The 20,682-nt window shown below is 36.0% G+C and overlaps 1 protein-coding gene across 1 annotated transcript; it reads right to left on the reverse strand.

The window, feature by feature from the left end:
* Window positions 1–5,270: 5,270 nt before the first annotated feature.
* TTLL1A (Tubulin tyrosine ligase-like 1A) lies at window positions 5,271–20,369 on the reverse strand. The gene is made up of 4 exons (XM_073976215.1): window positions 19,817–20,369; window positions 18,956–19,745; window positions 5,651–5,991; window positions 5,271–5,585 (listed from the first exon to the last, which is right to left on the reverse strand). Exons 1-4 carry the CDS (start codon window positions 19,870–19,872, stop codon window positions 5,441–5,443), a joined length of 1,332 nt encoding a protein of 443 aa, XP_073832316.1. The 5' UTR covers window positions 19,873–20,369; the 3' UTR covers window positions 5,271–5,440.
* Between the last annotated feature and the right edge of the window lie 313 nt (window positions 20,370–20,682).

Raw genomic sequence — 20,682 nt, forward strand, 5'->3', positions numbered from 1 at the left:
GGCGATTTTAATGTCACAATTGGAAAGAGAATATCTTTGGCCCAACAGTCGGAAAATTCAGTCTCCACAGTGAAACATTTGACAATGGTATGAGGCTGATAGACTTTGCAGCTGCAATAAACATGGTAGTTAGCAGTACCAGATTTAAGCATCTCGATATTCATAAGGGAACCTGGCTGTCATCAGATCAAAAAAACAAGAAATCGAATTGATCACGTTGTGATAGATGGAAGACATTCATCGAGCGTGTTGGATGTACGATCGTTCCGATGAGCAAACATAGACTCGGACCACTACCTTGTTGCAGCAACGGTACGCACCCGGTCAAACGTAGCACAGAAAGTACGAACAGACACAACACGAAAGTTAGAAATCGGTAAGCTGCAATCACAACAGATAGCCACAGCATATTCCACTAAACTAGCACAATTGCTTAATCAAAGCACTCCTCATCCCGATAACATATCAGCGCAATGGCAAAGTATTGCCCACTCCATTCAAACAGCCGTAAAATCCATACTTGGATACCAGAGACCTCCACCAAGGAATCCATGGTATGATCAGGAGTGTCGTGCTGCTAGCGAAGAGAAAAATGCGGCATATAGGGCTACTTTACAATCCGTAGCAACGCGTAGCGCACGAGAGAGATACAGGGAGAAAAAGAGAGAGGAGAAACGTCTTTTCCGCAGGAAAAAGAGGGAGATGGAAAAGCGGGAGTGTGAAAAAATCGAGATGTACAGGAACCAGAATGAAACCCGAAAATTCTACCAAAGAGTCAAGCATCAAACTGATGGCACATCCTCCTGTAGAGACCAGCAAGGTAATTTGGTAACTGATAGTGTGCTCAGGATATGGAAAGAACATTTTTCAAAACTGTTGGTATCCAATAGCAACGAAGACGACGAAGATACCACAGACCCAATCCCAGAAGATGGTATTGAATGTATACCGCCCAGCAAAGACGAGGTAAAGACAGCAATAAACCGGCTAATGAATAATAAGGCAGCAGGAGCCGATGGCTTACCAGCCGAGCTGTTCAAAACCGAAGCGACACGCTGATAAGGTGTATTCATCAGCAAGTTAGCACCATCTGGCAGGAAGAACGAGTTCCCGACGATTGGAACCTGAGCATCCTGTGTCCCGTCCACAAGAAATGAGATAAGACTGTATGCTCTAACTATAGGGCCATAAGTCTACTCCCTATTGCCTACAAGATAGTGTCAGGGATATTGTGTGAACGACTAAAGCCCATGGTCAACGAAATAATTGGACCATACCAATGCGGCTTTAGACCTGGCAAGTCCACCATTGACCAGATATTTACCCTGCGGCAAATCCTAGCGAAAACCCAAGAGATGCAGATCGGCACCTACCACATTTTTGTCGATTATAAAGCAGCCTTCGACAGCCCGATGCGTTCAAAGATATTCCAAGTCATGTCTAAATTTGGTATCCCCGCAAAGCTAATCCGGCTTTGTAAAATGACTTTAACTGACACGAGATCCTCAGTTAAAATAGGAAAGAACATCCTGCTGGAAAAGGTTATGCGAGAGGCAAACATTAAAAGAAATTGCACAATCTACACCAATAGCCACATGTTACTTGCTTATGCTGATGATATAGACATCACGGATACCTTTATGAAGGTCGAAGGAGAATCTGCTAAAGTGGGTCTGGCGGTAAACGGTGAGAAGACCAAATTGATGGTGTCGACGCGCAGTGAGTCCATTGTGCTCGGACCAACTGTTGGTTCCTATAATTTTGAGATAATAAAAGACTTCGTCTACCTCGGCACCTCCGTAAACACAACAAACGACATCAGTTGTGAAATAAAAGGAAGAATTGTATTGGCCAACAGATGCTACTTTGGTTTAAGTAAGCAGTTTAAAAACGAAGCCACATCTCGTCAAACAAAAGTAACACTCTACAAAACACTGATACTACCCGTGCTGATGTATGGCTCCGTAGCCTGGGTACTTGTGCAAGCAGACATAGCAGTGCTTGGTGTGTTTGAGAGAAAAAATCTTCGAAAGATCTACGGATCAATCTGCGCTGACGGTAAATATCGACGTCGCATGAACCACGAGCTGTATCTGCTATACAACGACATCAATATAGTTAAACGTATCGAGATGCAGCGATTGCGTTGGCTAGGCCATATCATAAGAATGGGCGAAGATGAACCCGCTAAAAAGGCGTATAAATACGAACCGCTTGGCGGTGCACGCAGAATATTATACAAATATTCTTAAAAACCCAAGCTTATGCTGGTGATGTCCCTCAAAAATATTCTTAAAAAATCCACGCTTATGATGGTCCCTCAAAAAATATTTTTAAAAAAATCACGCTTATTGCCTTGAAGGTCCTTCAAAAAATATTCTTAAAAAATCCACGCTTATGCTGGTGATGGTCCCTCAAAAAATATTCTTAAAAAATCCACGCTTATTGCCTTTATGGTCCCTCAACAAATGTTCTTAAAAAATCCTTGTTGGTCCCTCAAAAAATATTCTAAAAATTCCACGCTAATGCTGGTCCTTCAACAAATATTCTACAAAATCCGTGCTTATGCTGGTTATGTTCCTAAAAAAAACAAGTAAAAAAGTATCAGTCGGGTTGGCCGACAGAGATATACCCTCAGCCTGGGCAAATTGAAATACTTTTTTCACAAAAAAACTTATGTATTTAGGGGGTTTCAACATTTTGGTCGTATGAACCGACAAAAATGTTGATTAGGATTAAAATTTTGCGGAAAAGGTACTGAAAAGAATGGACCGTCATAGACCATGGGGGTGCCACAGGGGGTTTTTACACCCTTCGGGCTGTTTTCTTAAGAAGTATGGACTTGCCCCTGAAACAACTTTTACCATCGTAATTGAGGCAGCGAATGTAAGTTGATTCAACAAAAATCAAAGTGATTCAATAGCAGGTCTTAAAGTGAACTTATCCAAAATTTTGTGTGGGAGGTACGGGATGGAGTGGACAAATATAGTCCATATTCGAAGCTTATCTATATCTGGTAGATATTATGAGAATGTGTAAAGTATGGACCAAATCGGTCACTCCCATCAAGAGTTATCGTGCGAACAATTTTTCTGAATATTTTTGAACTTTTGTGGGGTAGGTACCTGAAGGAATGGACCGACATGACTTATATACGAACTTAAACTAAGTTTGGAAACAATATTACGAAGGCCAAATTTTGGCCGGAATCGGAAATTCCGTTCGAGAATTATCTTGCGCTTCCACCCATAAACATGGTGTCATAGGGTTTGTTTTTCAACTTTCAGGCTATTTTTTCAGGAAGTATGGACTTGCCCCTGAGAAAACTTGTACCTTCGTATAGGTGACAGTGAATACAAGATGTTACAACAAACTGAACTTTTCCGAAATTTTGTGTGGGAGGTACTCGAAGGAGTTTACCGATTGAGTCCATATTGGAACATCATCTAAGTCTGGTAGAAATTTCATAATGTGCAAAGTATGGACCAAATCGGTTACTGCCTTCAAGAGTTATCGTTCGAACAAATTTTCCGAACATTTTCGAATTTTGTGGGGGAGGTACCGGAAGGAGTGGACCGATATAATCCATCTTTGAACTTGAACTAAGTTTGGACAAAATATTACGAAAGCCAAATTTTGGACCGAATCGGCAGATCCGTTCGAGAGTTATATTGCGCCCCAACCACTACACACGGTGTCATACGGTTTTTTTTTGTAACTTTCAGGCTATTTTCTCAGGAAGTATGGACTTGCCCCTAATAAAGCTTACAGCGTCGTATAGAGGACAGCGAATACAACTTGCGTAAACAAAAATGAAAGAGATTCGAGACCAGGTCCTAAACCGAACTTTTCCGAAATTTTGTGTGGGAGGTACCCGAAGAGTGGGCCAATTGAGTCCATATTGGAACCTCATCTAAGTTTGGTAAAAATTACACGATGTGCAAAGTATGGACCAAATCGGTTATTCCCTACAAGAGTTATCGTGCGCACAAGTTTTGCGACAGTTTTTGAACATTTGTGGGGGAGGTACCTGAAGGAGTGGACCTATATGGCCCATCTTCGAACTTAAATCGAATCTGTACAAAATATTCCGATACCCAAAATTTGAACCGAATCGATTGATCCGTTCTAGAGTTATAGTGCGCACCAGCCAGCCAGACAGACAGACAGACGGACGGACATTGCTAGATCTACTCAAAATTGTCTGAAACGGATATCGTACAAACGTACTTGGGGTCTAAAATCATTATTTCGATGAGGCACATTTTTGGTCGTATCAAAGTGTAAATACCCTCTTTAGCCTAAAGGCTGAGGGTATAAAAATCTTAAAAAATCCACGCTTATTGTCTTGATGTTCCCTCAACAAATATTCTTAAAAAATCCCTCAAATAAAATTTAATTTAAAAATAATGAAGCGTTATATTTGGGTTCCACTGTAAAAGAATTGATCATTTTGTACAGTGGAACCTGGCTGGTAATTTTGGTTTTGCCATCAGAGATCATGTGATTCAATAGATGGCGCTATTTTCATGTTTTGGCCAGTGCTGCCAACACATTTAAGGTGAAATTTAAGATTGTGATTTTGCTCCTAAAAGTATGCCATTCTATATTAATGGGATATTATCAAAATTTATACAGTTGGCAGCATTGGCAAATGTGTGCAAATAGCGCCATCTATGGAATCACATGATCTCTGGGGGCAAAACCAAAATTGCCCAAAAGGTTCCACTGTACAAAACGATCAATTCTTGCGACAGTGGAACCCAGATAAACGAATCATTATTTTTAACGTAAAAATGTTAAAAAAAAAATAAAAAAAAATTGTTCTTGAGATTGGAAATGTTTATAAGAGGTTACATGAGTAATTCCAAATTCATACATACATATTTATATGTTTGATTGAAATAACATAATAAGGCCCCTCAATGGCATTGGTTGGTAATTTGAATTGTTTCTCTTGTTGTAGATACATGAGTGGGTTTGCTCTCTTGGACAAAGAGAGGCGACTATATAGAAACAACATTTTCGCATACATGGATAATACATGTTATTCAATCTAAGGAAAATAGTTCAATTTTAAATTTTATGACAACATAGCTTCGCAATAAATATGCTACAATTTAATAAAAATGTAAAAATATAAAGCTTAAAGTTAAAATTTTGAAAATCGGATCGGATTTTGATCCTATTTTTATTATTATTAAGACGTGGAAAGCAACAACTGCGATATGTACCTGGAAAAGTTCTAAACAAACAAACTAAAACACAAATTTGTTTTCTGTCATAATAAAATTTAAACATTTTATTTTAATCTATGTATATATTAATTTCATTTAAAAAAATATTGCACTTCTTTTCACACACAAAAACTCTATAAATTAAACATCAACAAAATCACAGCTACAGCAATGAAAAATAAAAATTAGACACATTTTCTCAATCACTTCCAACGATTACCACCCATGGATTTGGAATTTTTATTCTGTTGACTATTTTGAGCCTCTTCTTGGGCAGCCAATTCTTCATCGATTAACAGCTCAAAATTGCCCAAGGCATCGGCACTGGGAATTTTATTCCAGCGAACACTACAAAGAAAAGAAAAAAAAAATAACTTTAATAAAATAAAACAAATTCTAATAGATTTACTTACTCTGGTACCCCGTCTGGTGGCAGCACCACCGAAAGGATATTGTCAATTAATTTATATTTTAAAATACGATCCGTCACAGTGGTTGAGGTTAATGATGGCGATGCGTTGACCTCCACTAGCCATGGTTTTAAATTATTGTCAATAATTATGTCATAACCATAACATTCGAAACAATGCCGATCACTGGCCATAACAGGAGCCACTGCACGCAGAGAATGTACAATGAGCCATGAAATAGCACCAAAGAGACGATCCGTAACTTCCTTGCCTCGGGTACCCTCTAAATAGAGGGCTAGATTTTGTACAGACCACTTGCCACCGTGTAAGGAGTTATATTCACCCTGTTGAGAAGAGAAAGAAAAGATGTGAGTGGATTTTTTTGAGAATATTTTTGAGGGACCATCAACAAGCGTTAATTTTTTAAGAATTTTCAACAATCGTGGATTTTTTAAGAATATTTCTTGAGGGACCCTTAACAAGCGTGGATTTTTTAAGAATATTTTTGAGAGACCCTTCACAAGCGCGGATTTTTAAAGAATATTTTTTGAGAGACCCTTAACAAGCGTGGATTTTTAAAAATATTTTTTGAGGGACCTTAACAAGCGTGGATTTTTTAAGAATATTTTTTGAGAGACCCTTAACAAGCTTGGATTTTTTAAGAATATTTTTTGAGAGACCCTTAACAAGCGTGGATTTTTTAAGAATATTTTTTGAGAGACCCTTAACAAGCGTGGATTTTTTAAGAATATTTTTTGAGAGACCCTTAACAAGCGTGGATTTTTTAAGAATATTTTTTGAGAGACCCTTAACAAGCGTGGATTTTTTAAGAATATTTTTTGAGAGACCCTTAACAAGCGTGGATTTTTTAAGAATATTTTTTGAGAGACCCTTAACAAGCGTGGATTTTTTAAGAATATTTTTTGAGAGACCCTTAACAAGCGTGGATTTTTTAAGAATATTTTTTGAGAGACCCTTAACAAGCGTGGATTTTTTAAGAATATTTTTGAGGGACCCTTAAAAAGCGTGGATTTTTTAAGAATATTTTTTTTTGAGGGACCCTTAACAAGCGTGGATTTTTTAGAATATTTTTTTTTTTTTGAGGGACCTTTAACAAGCGAGGATTTTTTAAAAATATTTTTTGAGGGACCCTTAACAAGCGTGGATTTTTTAAGAATATTTTTTGAGGGACCCTTAACAAGCGTGGATTTTTTAAGAATATTTTTTGAGGGACCCTTAACAAGCGTGGATTTTTTAAGAATATTTTTTGAAGGACCCTTAACAAGCGTGGATTTTTTAAGAATATTTTTTGAGAGACCCTTAACAAGCTTGGATTTTTTAAGAATATTTTTTGAGAGACCCTTAACAAGCGTGGATTTTTTAAGAATATTTTTTTTGAGGGACCCTTAACAAGCGTGGATTTTTTAAGAATATTTTTTGAGAGACCCTTAACAAGCGTGGATTTTTTAAGAATATTTTTTTTGAGGGACCCTTAACAAGCGTGGATTTTTTAAGAATATTTTTTTTGAGAGACCCTTAACAAGCTTGGATTTTTTAAGAATATTTTTTGAGAGACCCTTCACAAGCGTGGATTTTTTAAGAATATTTTTTGAGGGACCCTTAACAAGCGTGGATTTTTTACGAATATTTTTCGAGGGACCCTTAACAAGCGTGGATTTTTAAGAATATTTTTTGAGGGACCCTTAACAAGCGTGGATTTTTTAAGAATATTTTTTGAGGGACCCTTAACAAGCGTGGATTTTTTAAGAATATTTTTTGAGAGCCCCTAACAAGCGTGGATTTTTTACGAATATTTTTCGAGGGACCCTTAACAAGCGTGGATTTTTTAAGAATATTTTTTGAGGGACCCTTAACAAGCGTGGATTTTTTAAGAATATTTTTTGAGGGACCCTTAACAAGCGTGGATTTTTTAAGAATATTTTTTGAAGGACCCTTAACAAGCGTGGATTTTTTAAGAATATTTTTTGAGAGACCCTTAACAAGCTTGGATTTTTTAAGAATATTTTTTGAGGGACCCTTAACAAGCGTGGATTTTTTAAGAATATTTTTTGAGGGACCCTTAACAAGCGTGGATTTTTTAAGAATATTTTTTGAGGGACCCTTAACAAGCGTGGATTTTTTAAGAATATTTTTTGAAGGACCCTTAACAAGCGTGGATTTTTTAAGAATATTTTTTGAGAGACCCTTAACAAGCTTGGATTTTTTAAGAATATTTTTTGAGAGACCCTTCACAAGCGTGGATTTTTTAAGAATATTTTTTGAGGGACCCTTAACAAGCGTGGATTTTTTAAGAATATTTTTTGAGAGACCCTTAACAAGCGTGGATTTTTTAAGAATATTTTTTGAGGGACCCTTAACAAGCGTGGATTTTTTAAGAATATTTTTTTTTTGAGGGACCTTTAACAAGCGAGGATTTTTTAAAAATATTTTTTGAGGGACCCTTAACAAGCGTGGATTTTTTAAGAATATTTTTTGAGGGACCCTTAACAAGCGTGGATTTTTTAAGAATATTTTTTGAGGGACCCTTAACAAGCGTGGATTTTTTAAGAATATTTTTTGAAGGACCCTTAACAAGCGTGGATTTTTTAAGAATATTTTTTGAGAGACCCTTAACAAGCTTGGATTTTTTAAGAATATTTTTTGAGGGACCCTTAACAAGCGTGGATTTTTTAAGAATATTTTTTGAGGGACCCTTAACAAGCGTGGATTTTTTAAGAATATTTTTTGAGGGACCCTTAACAAGCGTGGATTTTTTAAGAATATTTTTTGAAGGACCCTTAACAAGCGTGGATTTTTTAAGAATATTTTTTGAGAGACCCTTCACAAGCGTGGATTTTTTAAGAATATTTTTTGAGGGACCCTTAACAAGCGTGGATTTTTTACGAATATTTTTCGAGGGTCCCTTAACAAGCGTGGATTTTTTAAGAATATTTTTTGAGGGACCCTTAACAAGCGTGGATTTTTTAAGAATATTTTTTGAGGGACCCTTAACAAGCGTGGATTTTTTAAGAATATTTTTTGAGAGCCCCTAACAAGCGTGGATTTTTTAAGAATATTTTTTGAGGGACCCTTAACAAGCGTGGATTTTTTAAGAATATTTTTTGAGGGACCCTTAACAAGCGAGGATTTTTTAAGAATATTTTTTGAGGGACCCTTAACAAGCGTGGTTTTTTTAAGAATATTTTTTGAGGGACCCTTAACAAGCGTGGATTTTTTAAGAATATTTTTTGAGGGACCCTTAACAAGCGTGGATTTTTTAAGAATATTTTTCAGAAGGACCATCAACAAGCGTGGATTTTTTAAGAATATTTTTCAGAAGGACCATCAACAAGCGTGGATTTTTTAAGAATATTTTTCAGAAGGACCATCAACAAGCGTGGATTTTTTAAGAATATTTTTCAGAAGGACCATCAACAAGCGTGGATTTTTTAAGAATATTTTTCAGAAGGACCATCAACAAGCGTGGATTTTTTAAGAATATTTTTTGAGGGACCAACAACAAGCGTGGATTTTTTAAGAATTTTTTTATAAGGGACGACCAACAAGCGTGGATTTTTTAAGAATATTTTTTGAGGGACCACCAACAAGCGCGGATTTTTTAAGAATATTTTTTGAGGGACCACCAACAAGCGTGGTCCTCGGGGGAGCCTGTAACCCCTAGAGGACGCGTCCCCAGGTGGCGGATAGGGGAATGCTTCCCAGATATGGGTCGTAGGAGGGAAATCAAATACCTCTCGCGGACCAACAGGTAGCGGTGTCTGTTTCCACAGTGGGCGGCTGCAAACAGCGTCTGTACTCTAGGAAGAGCGGCTGAAATCAAGACGGTAAACTTGAAACCCATCAGAAGATAAGGGGAAATCACTGATGTATTTATCCCTTGAAAACCATATAACAATGAATGCAGAACAAAACACACGGCCCTCAATCTCCGGTAACTCGAGGGTGCTAAGAATCCCCGGAGGTAAAACCAAAAAGACACTGAATATTGGTACATGGAATATTCGAAGTTTATATGAAGCAGGAAAACTCAACAATACCATAGCTGAAATGGATAGACTCAATGTGGACATACTGGGAGTGTGTGAAACTTGGTGGCCAAACACTGGAGATTTTGTATCCCAAAATGCCAAAATATACTTTTCAGGTAACTTGAATAGAAATCATCGGAATGGAGTTGGCATTATAGTGAAGGAACATATAGCCAAAAGTGTCATCGGATTCATTCCAAAATCTGATCGAACTATGATAATAAAAATATCAGCAAAACCAGTCAACATTAATATAATTCAAGTCTATGCACCTACAGCAGATAAAAGTAATGACGAGATTGAAGCGTTTTACATTGAAGTCGAAGAACTCATTAAAATAACAAAGCCGCATGAAATAACCATAATCCAAGGCGATTTCAATGCAAAGGTAGGAAGCGATATAGTTGCAGGAGTAAAAGGAATATATGGCCTAGGAGATAGAAATGAAAGAGGTGACAGACTCATCGAATTTTGCCAGGAATTTAAAATGAAAATTACCAATACTCTGTTCACCCTGCCGCCAAGAAGGTTATATACTTGGAAATCCCCCCAAGATAGAGTCGGCAATGTGATAAGGAACCAAATAAACAGGCGACACTGCTCGTCTGTAAGAAAGGTCACAACATACCCTAGCGCAGATGTACCATCTGACCACAATCTCCTGATGGCAAAAATGCACATAAAACTAGCACGCCAGTCAAATAAAGCACGAAATCGAAAAATTGACATCGGAAAACTCGAAAATCCTATAATAAGGTCTAACGTTTCTTCTCAAGTCAACACAGAATTAATCAATATCAACAGGAATGACGTGGAAAATATATGGAACAGTGTGAAGACCACAATCAATTCAATTGCACGTAACACGCTTGGAAACTACACAAAACCAAAGAGTAAAAGTTGGATGACTGAAGAGATACTTCAACTGATGGATGAGCGTAGAAAATACAAAAATAGTAACTACGAGATGTATTGGGAAATCAACAGGGAAATTCAAAGGGAAGTGCGTATAGCCAAAAATAACAACCTGAACAGTCAATGCCAAGAAATTGAACGACTGATGACACTGCACGACGACTTCCAGTTACACAAAAAAATGAAAGAAGCAGCCGGCATTTACAGAAATACCAATTCATCAGTCCTTTACAACAATAATAATGAACCCGTTTTTGAAACTGCTGAGAAGAAAGATATCTGGAAAGAATACATACAAAACTTATTCAGAGACTCTACCAGATCGGATTATGACAACCGGATATCACAGCAAATGACAGGCGAGGCAATCACAAACAATGAAGTTGAAGATGCATTAAAATCCCTCCGAGAACGAAAAGCCACGGGTCCTGACGAAATACCTGCCGAAATACTAAAAATGATAAATGGTGACAATGTTGACCTGCTAACAAAACTATTTAACCACATATATGACACAGGACAATACCCCCAGGATTGGCTGAAGTCCACATTTATAACCATCCCAAAAAAATCTCACCCGAAAAGATGCAACGACTACCGACTTATCAGCCTAATGAGCCATGCCCTAAAAATCTTCCTTAAAATTATACATAAACGGATATATGAAAAATGCGAAAGGGAAATGGGTGAAACACAATTTGGCTTCAAAGAAGCAAAAGGAACGCGTGAAGCACTATTCTGCGTTCAAGTGTTGGTTCAAAAATGTAGAGATGTCAATAAGGATATATTTATGTGCTTTATAGACTACGAGAAAGCATTTGACACCGTACAGCATGACAAGCTCATGGATATTCTGGCGTCAATTGGAATAAGCGAGAAAGAAATTAGATGCATTAAAAGTCTGTATTGGCATCAAAGTGCACATGTTAATATCGATGGAGAAATTACGGAAGAAATATCTATATCCAAAGGAGTAAGACAGGGCTGTACACTGTCCCCACTATTGTTTAATATTTATTCCGAAAAAATATTCAAGGAATCAGTTAACAACGTCCAAGAAGGAGTCCTAATAAATAATGAATACGTAAACAATATCAGATACGCTGACGATACTACCCTAATAGCAGACAGCTTATCGGGTCTACAAAACCTTGTCACAAGACTAACTGCGTGTAGTGAAACATATGGGTTAAGATTAAACACCAATAAAACAAAATATATGATAATAAGCAAGAAAAATAATTTTGAAAACATGAATATAACAATTCATAACACTCCACTCGAGAGAGTGTCGAGCTTCAAATATCTCGGGTTTTCAATAAATGATCAGTGGGATAACTCCAAAGAAATTAAATGCCGGATAGAAATGGCAAGGGACGCCTTTCACAAATACAAAAGAGTATTAACAAGCCATGATATTAACATTGCAACAAAGACAAGGTTCATAAAGGCCTACATATGGCCAGTTTTGTTATATTCTGTGGAAGTATGGACTTTGAAAGCAATAGATGTCAAGCGCTTAGAAGCCTTCGAAATGTGGATATATCGAAGAATTCTTAAAATACCGTGGATAGCTCACGTATCAAATGACGAAGTTCTACGAAGATTGAATAAAACAAGAGAACTCTTCGATCACATAAAAAGGAGAAAAATGTCATATCTCGGACACATAATGCGAAACCCAAAATACCGCATCCTGCAAAGAATACTACAAGCCAAAATAGAAGGTAAACGCAGCAGAGGAAGACAAGAGATGTCCTGGCTTCAAAATATTCAACAATGGACGGAATTTCGAAATGCAGAAAATTTAATAAGTGTCGCAAGAAACAGAGATTTATATTCATATTTTATCAAAAATTTATAAAGAAAATTATACATGAAATGTAATATGGTCGCTAACATTCGGATATCGAATATGCAATAAAGAAGAAGAACAAGCGTGGATTATTTAAGAATATTTTTTGAGGGACCCTTAACAAGCGTGGATTTTTTAAGAATATTTTTTGAGGGACCCTTAACAAGCGTGGATTTTTTAAGAATATTTTTTGAGGGACCACCAACAAGCGTGGATTTTTTAAGAATATTTTTCAGAAGGACCATCAACAAGCGTGGATTTTTTAAGAATATTTTTCAGAAGGACCATCAACAAGCGTGGATTTTTTAAGAATATTTTTCAGAAGGACCATCAGCAAGCGTGGATTTTTTAAGAATATTTTTTGAGGGACCACCAACAAGCGTGGATTTTTTAAGAATTTTTTTATAAGGGACGACCAACAAGCGTGGATTTTTTAAGAATATTTTTTGAGGGACCACCAACAAGCGCGGATTTTTTAAGAATATTTTTTGAGGGACCACCAACAAGCGTGGATTATTTAAGAATATTTTTTGAGGGACCCTTAACAAGCGTGGATTTTTTAAGAATATTTTTTGAGGGACCCTTAACAAGCGTGGATTTTTTAAGAATATTTTTGAGGGACCCTTAACAAGCGTGGATTTTTTAAGAATATTTTTTGAGAGCCCCTAACAAGCGTGGATTTTTTAAGAATATTTTTTGAGGGACCCTTAACAAGCGTGGATTTTTTAAGAATATTTTTTGAGGGACCCTTAACAAGCGTGGTTTTTTTAAGAATATTTTTTGAGGGACCCTTAACAAGCGTGGTTTTTTTAAGAATATTTTTTGAGGGACCCTTAACAAGCGTGGATTTTTTAAGAATATTTTTCAGAAGGACCATCTACAAGCGTGGATTTTTTAAGAATATTTTTTGAGGGACCCTTAACAAGCGTGGATTTTTTAAGAATATTTTTCAGAAGGACCATCTACAAGCGTGGATTTTTTAAGAATATTTTTCAGAAGGACCATCAACAAGCGTGGATTTTTTAAGAATATTTTTCAGAAGGACCATCAACAAGCGTGGATTTTTTAAGAATATTTTTTAAGGGACCACCAACAAGCGTGGATTTTTTAAGAATTTTTTTATAAGGGACGACCAACAAGATTGGATTTTTTAAGAATATTTTTTGAGGGACCACCAACAAGCGTGGATTTTTTAAGAATATTTTTGAGGGACCCTTAACAAGCGTGGATTTTTTAAGAATATTTTTCAGAAGGACCATCAACAAGCGTGGATTTTTTAAGAATATTTTTCAGAAGGACCATCAACAAGCGTGGATTTTTTAAGAATATTTTTTGAGGGACCACCAACAAGCGTGGATTTTTTAAGAATTTTTTTATAAGGGACGACCAACAAGCGTGGATTTTTTAAGAATATTTTTTGAGGGACCCTTAACAAGCGTGGATTTTTTAAGAATATTTTTTGAGGGACCCTTAACAAGCGTGGATTTTTTAAGAATATTTTTTGAGGGACCCTTAACAAGCGTGGATTTTTTAAGAATATTTTTGAGGGACCCTTAACAAGCGTGGATTTTTTAAGAATATTTTTTGAGGGACCCTTAACAAGCGTGGATTTTTTAAGAATATTTTTGAGGGACCCTTAACAAGCGTGGATTTTTTAAGAATATTTTTTGAGGGACCCTTAACAAGCGTGGATTTTTTAAGAATATTTTTGAGGGACCCATAACAAGCGTGGATTTTTTAAGAAAATTTTTTGAGGGACCCTTAACAAGCGTGGATTTTTTAAGAATATTTTTTGAGGGACCCTTAACAAGCGTGGATTTTTTAAGAATATTTTTTGAGGGACCCTTAACAAGCGTGGATTTTTTAAGAATATTTTTTGAGGGACCCTTAACAAGCGTGGATTTTTTAAGAATATTTTTCAGAAGGACCATCAACAAGCGTGGATTTTTTAAGAATATTTTTGAGGGACCCTTAACAAGCGTGGATTTTTTAAGAATATTTTTGAGGGACCCTTAACAAGCGTGGATTTTTTAAGAATATTTTTTGAGAGACCCTTAACAAGCGTGGATTTTTTAAGAATATTTTTTGAGGGACCCTTAACAAGCGTGGATTTTTTAAGAATATTTTTTGAGGGACCCTTAACAAGCGTGGATTTTTTAAGAATATTTTTGAGGGACCCTTAACAAGCGTGGATTTTTTAAGAATATTTTTTGAGGGACCCTTAACAAGCGTGGATTTTTTAAGAATATTTTTGAGGGACCCTTAACAAGCGTGGATTTTTTAAGAATATTTTTGAGGGACCCTTAACAAGCGTGGATTTTTTAAGAATATTTTTTGAGGGACCCTTAACAAGCGTGGATTTTTTAAGAATATTTTTTGAGGGACCCTTAACAAGCGTGGATTTTTTAAGAATATTTTTTGAGGGACCCTTAACAAGCGTGGATTTTTTAAGAATATTTTTGAGGGACCCTTAACAAGCGTGGATTTTTTAAGAATATTTTTTGAGGGACCCTTAACAAGCGTGGATTTTTTAAGAATATTTTTCAGAAGGACCATCAACAAGCGTGGATTTTTTAAGAATATTTTTGAGGGACCCTTAACAAGCGTGGATTTTTTAAGAATATTTTTTGAGAGACCCTTAACAAGCGTGGATTTTTTAAGAATATTTTTTGAGGGACCCATAACAAGCGTGGATTTTTTAAGAATATTTTTTGAGGGACCCTTAACAAGCGTGGATTTTTTAAGAATATTTTTTGAGGGACCCTTAACAAGCGTGGATTTTTTAAGAATATTTTTGAGGGACCCTTAACAAGCGTGGATTTTTTAAGAATATTTTTTGAGGGACCCTTAACAAGCGTGGATTTTTTAAGAATATTTTTGAGGGACCCTTAACAAGCGTGGATTTTTTAAGAATATTTTTGAGGGACCCTTAACAAGCGTGGATTTTTTAAGAATATTTTTTGAGGGACCCTTAACAAGCGTGGATTTTTTAAGAATATTTTTTGAGGGACCCTTAACAAGCGTGGATTTTTTAAGAATATTTTTGAGGGACCCATAACAAGCGTGGATTTTTTAAGAATATTTTTTGAGGGACCCTTAACAAGCGTGGATTTTTTAAGAATATTTTTTGAGGGACCCTTAACAAGCGTGGATTTTTTAAGAATATTTTTGAGGGACCCTTAACAAGCGTGGATTTTTTAAGAATATTTTTTGAGGGACCCTTAACAAGCGTGGATTTTTTAAGAATATTTTTGAGGGACCCTTAACAAGCGTGGATTTTTTAAGAATATTTTTGAGGGACCCTTAACAAGCGTGGATTTTTTAAGAATATTTTTTGAGGGACCCTTAACAAGCGTGGATTTTTTAAGAATATTTTTTGAGGGACCACCAACAAGCGTGGATTTTTTAAGAATATTTATGAGGGACCCTTAACAAGCGTGGATTTTTTAAGAATATTTTTGAGGGACCCTTAACAAGCGTGGATTTTTTAAGAATATTTTTTGAGGGACCACCAACAAGCGTGGATTTTTTAAGAATATTTATGAGGGACCCTTAACAAGCGTGGATTTTTTAAGAATATTTTTGAGGGACCCTTAACAAGCGTGGATTTTTTAAGAATATTTTTTGAGGGACCACCAACAAGCGTGGATTTTTTAAGAATATTTATGAGGGACCCTTAACAAGCGTGGATTTTTTAAGAATATTTTTTGAGGGACCACCAACAAGCGTGGATTTTTTAAGAATATTTATGAGGGACCCTTAACAAGCGTGGATTTTTTAAGAATATTTTTGAGGGACCCTTAACAAGCGTGGATTTTTTAAGAATATTTTTGAGGGACCCTTAACAAGCGTGGATTTTTTAAGAATATTTTTGAGGGACCCTTAACAAGCGTGGATTTTTTAAGAATATTTTTTGAGGGACCCTTAACAAGCGTGGATTTTTTAAGAATATTTTTGAGGGACCCTTAACAAGCGTGGATTTTTTAAGAATATTTTTTGAGGGACCCTTAACAAGCGTGGATTTTTTAAGAATATTTTTGAGGGACCCATAACAAGCGTGGATTTTTTAAGAATATTTTTGAGGGACCCTTAACAAGCGTGGATTTTTTAAGAATATTTTTTGAGGGACCCTTAACAAGCGTGGATTTTTTAAGAATATTTTTTGAGGGACCCTTAACAAGCGTGGATTTTTTAAGAATATTTTTTGAGGGACCCTTAACAAGCGTGGATTTTTTAAGAATATTTTTTGAGGGACCCTTAACAAGAGTGGATTTTTAAGAATATTTTTTGAGGGACCCTTAACAAGAGTGGATTTTTAAGAATATTTTTTGGGGACCCTTAACAAGCGTGATTTTCTAAGACTAATTTTTGAGGGACGATCATCAAGCGTGGATATTTTAAGAATATTTTTTGAGGGACCCTTAACAAGCGTGGATTTTTTAAGAATATTTTTTAGGGACCATTAACAAGCGTGGATTTTGTAAGAATATTTTTTGAGGGACCCTTAACAAGCGTGGATTTTTTAAGAATATTTTTGAGGGACCCTTAACAAGCGTGGATTTTTTAAGAATATTTTTTGAGGGACCCTTAACAAGCGTGGATTTTTTAAGAATATTTTTGAGGGACCCTTAACAAGCGTGGATTTTTTAAGAATATTTTTGAGGGACCCTTAACAAGCGTGGATTTTTTAAGAATATTTTTTGAGGGACCCTTAACAAGCGTGGATTTTTTAAGAATATTTTTTGAGGGACCCTTAACAAGCGTGGATTTTTTAAGAATATTTTTTGAGGGACCCTTAACAAGCGTGGATTTTTTAAGAATATTTTTGAGGGACCCTTAACAAGCGTGGATTTTTTAAAATATTTTTTGAGGGACCATCAAGAAGCGTGGATTTTTTGAAATATTTTTTCAGGGACCCTTAACAAGCATGGATTTTTTAAGAATATTTTTTGAGGGACCATCAAGAAGCGTGGATTTTTTAAAATATTTTTTGAGGGACCCTTAACAAGCGTGGATTTTTTAAGAATATTTTTGAGGGACCATCAAGAAGCGTGGATTTTTTGAAATATTTTTTCAGGGACCCTTAACAAGCGTGGATTTTTTAAGAATATTTTTTGAGGGACCATCAAGAAGCGTGGATTTTTTAAAATATTTTTTGAGGGACCCTTAACAAGCGTGGATTTTTTAAGAATATTTTTGAGGGACCATCAAGAAGCGTGGATTTTTTGAAATATTTTTTCAGGGACCCTTAACAAGCATGGATTTTTTAAGAATATTTTTTGAGGGACCATCAAGAAGCGTGGATTTTTTAAAATATTTTTTGAGGGACCCTTAACAAGCGTGGATTTTTTAAGAATATTTTTGAGGGACCATCAAGAAGCGTGGATTTTTTAAAATATTTTTTGAGGGACCCTTAACAAGCGTGGATTTTTTAAGAATATTTTTTGAGGGACAATCAAGAAGCGTGGATTTTTTAAAATATTTTTTGAGGGACCCTTAACAAGCGTGGATTTTTTAAGAATATTTTTTGAGGGACCATTGACAAGCGTGGATTTTTTAAGAATATTTTTTGAGGGACCATTGACAAGCGTGGATTTTTTAAGAATATTTTTTGAGGGACCCTTAAGCGTGGATTTTTTAAGAATATTTTTTGAGGGACCCTTAAGCGTGGATTTTTTAAGAATATTTTTTGAGGGACCCTTAAAAAGCGTGGATTTTTTAAGAATATTTTTTGAGGGACCCTTAAGCGTGGATTTTCTAAGAATATTTTTTGAGGGACCCTTAAAAAGCGTGGATTTTTTAAGAATATTTTTTGAGGGACCCTTAACAAGCGTGGATTTTTTAAGAATATTTTTTGAGGGACCCTTAACAAGCGTGGATTTTTTTAAGAATATTTTTTTGAGGGACCCGTAACAAGCGTGGATTTTTTAAGAATATATTTTGAGGGACCCTTAAAAAGCGTGGATTTTTTAAGAATATTTTTTGAGGGACCCTTAACAAGCGTGGATTTTTTAAGAATATTTTTTGAGGGACCCTTAACAAGCGTGGATTTTTTAAGAATATTTTTTGAGGGACCCTTAACAAGCGTGGATTTTTTAAGAATATTTTTTTGGTGTTTTTAATACTAATTTTTGAGGGACCATCAACAAGCCTGGATTTTTTAAGAATATTTTTTGGATTTTTTAAGACTAATTTTTGAGGGACCATCATCAAGCGCTGACTTTTTAAGACTAATTTTTGGGGGACCTTCAACAAGCGTGGATTTGGTTAAGACTAATTATTGAGGGACCATCATCACGCGTGGATTTTTTTAAAAATAATTTTTGAGGGACCATCAACAAGAATGGATTTTTAAGAATAAGTTTTGAGGCAACATCCACTAGCGTGGATTTTTAAGACTAATTTTTGAGGGAACATAAGCGAGTGGGGATTTTTTTAAGAATATTTCTTTTAATTCTGAAAACATAGAAGTGTACCCTTTTCACTTACCCCATGTTTCTGGACACTGACATTGGTGAGATGGACATACATATTATCCAACTCCGTCATGCTGGTATCATATTTCACCGTACAGAAGCGACAAAATCCCTGTTTGAACAGATAAGCCTTCAGCGGGCGAAATGAAGTGACCAAAACATATAGCCTCAAATCGAATTTCTTGCCACCAATCAGTAACGGGTTATCAATGTAACGGGATATCACATAACTTTCCTTGGCGATTTGTGGATGAAAGGCACCCTTAGCCTCCCGTGACCATTTCTTTAATTTCGATAATTTATTTATCAAAAATATACCAGCACCTTGAGACTTCCCACATGGCTTCATGATCCAGGTACTTTGAGGATTTTTACGATATTCTTCGACAAACATATTGTAATCCGCAGGCAAGACAAATGTAACGGGTATGAAATCCAAATATAAATATCTCGTGCTGCAGCCACCACCAGACCAATTCACTTCGGTTTTCTCGGCCAATGGGTTGCCATCACGTTCTAGGTCTTTGCGATAACGTTTGATATTTTTCACCAGCAGATCTTTGCGTGACAACTCATAGTGGTTGGGAAAGTGATTAATCATTTGATTGTCATTCATGCGATAGCCGCTGTCCACACTGAAAATATTGCGACATGTCTGCACACCAGCCCAGTAGAAATTCCAATCATCATCGGCACTGACTTGACTCCAACCACGTTTTTCGAAATTATTCACCAACACCGATTTGTCCAGATCCGTGCAAAAGTAGACCTTCATGCGTTCGTGGGCCATGTTCTGATTGACTCTGAGTTGAAAAAAGTTGTAAAATTAAGTTTTTGCTTAGCTTGTGCTTTATTTTATTTTTGCTCTACCTACCTTCCGTACATATTGGAATAACTGGCATTTGACCTTCTTATGGATTCTTGCGTCATAGCCACGAAGATGGTTTTTGCTTTGGTTTCATGCAACAACTCTGCGAATGTAGGGGCAAAATTTGTTTCTCGTTTCTTTTAAAATTGTTTTAATCGCACTTTTTCTTGTTCGTAGTTTTTCTTAATTTCTTTGTTAACTAACGACGGTGGTGCTGATGACGTTAAAGAAAGTTTTAACTGCAAAATAAACTGGAAGACAATACTCTGCACCACTACAACCCCCTTCGTCTTGTTGGCTCCTTAGGTTTCTAACTTTTGGCATTTATCAACACAGCCCCCAGAAGCAATCTGTTCCGTATCCTTCCCTCGAACTTTGTTTGTTTTCATTTGTTGAACGTCGTCGGCGCGGCAACGTAACATCAATTTTGGTTACCCTGGAAATCGTCTATGGATTGTTGCTTCTATGTAAACATTTGCTGGGATTTGGAAAGGAGAACAAAAATTATTTTGTTTTTGTTAAAGCAGATTTAGTAAAAGTCAACAATATTTTTGTCAATAAATATTGATTTGAAATAAAACAAGTAAAACCGGTGTTAAGTTCGAAAATGAGAGTGAACAATCAACACAGATTTAGTTAGACATCAAGAAGAAATTCACGGGAATTTGTAATGATTAGATTTTTTGACTCAAGAGGAAAATAACGTTGAAATTTTTAGAAGCCACCAAAGATGAAAAATATTTGTGATATTCTGAATATTCAAAAATTTATCGAAATCTGTAGGTCCAGACCAGACTTTTTGAGGGACTATCAGAATCACAAAATTTATCACGCAATGCTAAAAACTCAAGAAAAAGTCTTACTTCGAAAAT

The sequence above is a fragment of the Musca autumnalis genome, unplaced genomic scaffold (genome assembly GCF_047663935.1).
Source record: "Musca autumnalis isolate F117 unplaced genomic scaffold, ASM4766393v1 scaffold_3, whole genome shotgun sequence".
Taxonomy (NCBI): domain Eukaryota; kingdom Metazoa; phylum Arthropoda; class Insecta; order Diptera; family Muscidae; genus Musca; species Musca autumnalis.

What these genes read in the sequence shown, in the direction of transcription:
- TTLL1A (XM_073976215.1), bottom strand. Translation starts at nt 19,872, where the DNA reads ATGACGCAAGAATCCATAAGAAGGTCAAATGCCAGTTATTCCAATATG. An exon ending in TATTCCAATATGTACGGAAG is followed by an intron (nt 19,746 to 19,816) that starts GTAGGTAGAGCA and finishes TTTTCAACTCAG; the next exon opens with AGTCAATCAGAACATGGCCC. An exon ending in TCAGTGTCCAGAAACATGGG is followed by an intron (nt 5,992 to 18,955) that starts GTAAGTGAAAAG and finishes TCTTCTCAACAG; the next exon opens with GGTGAATATAACTCCTTACA.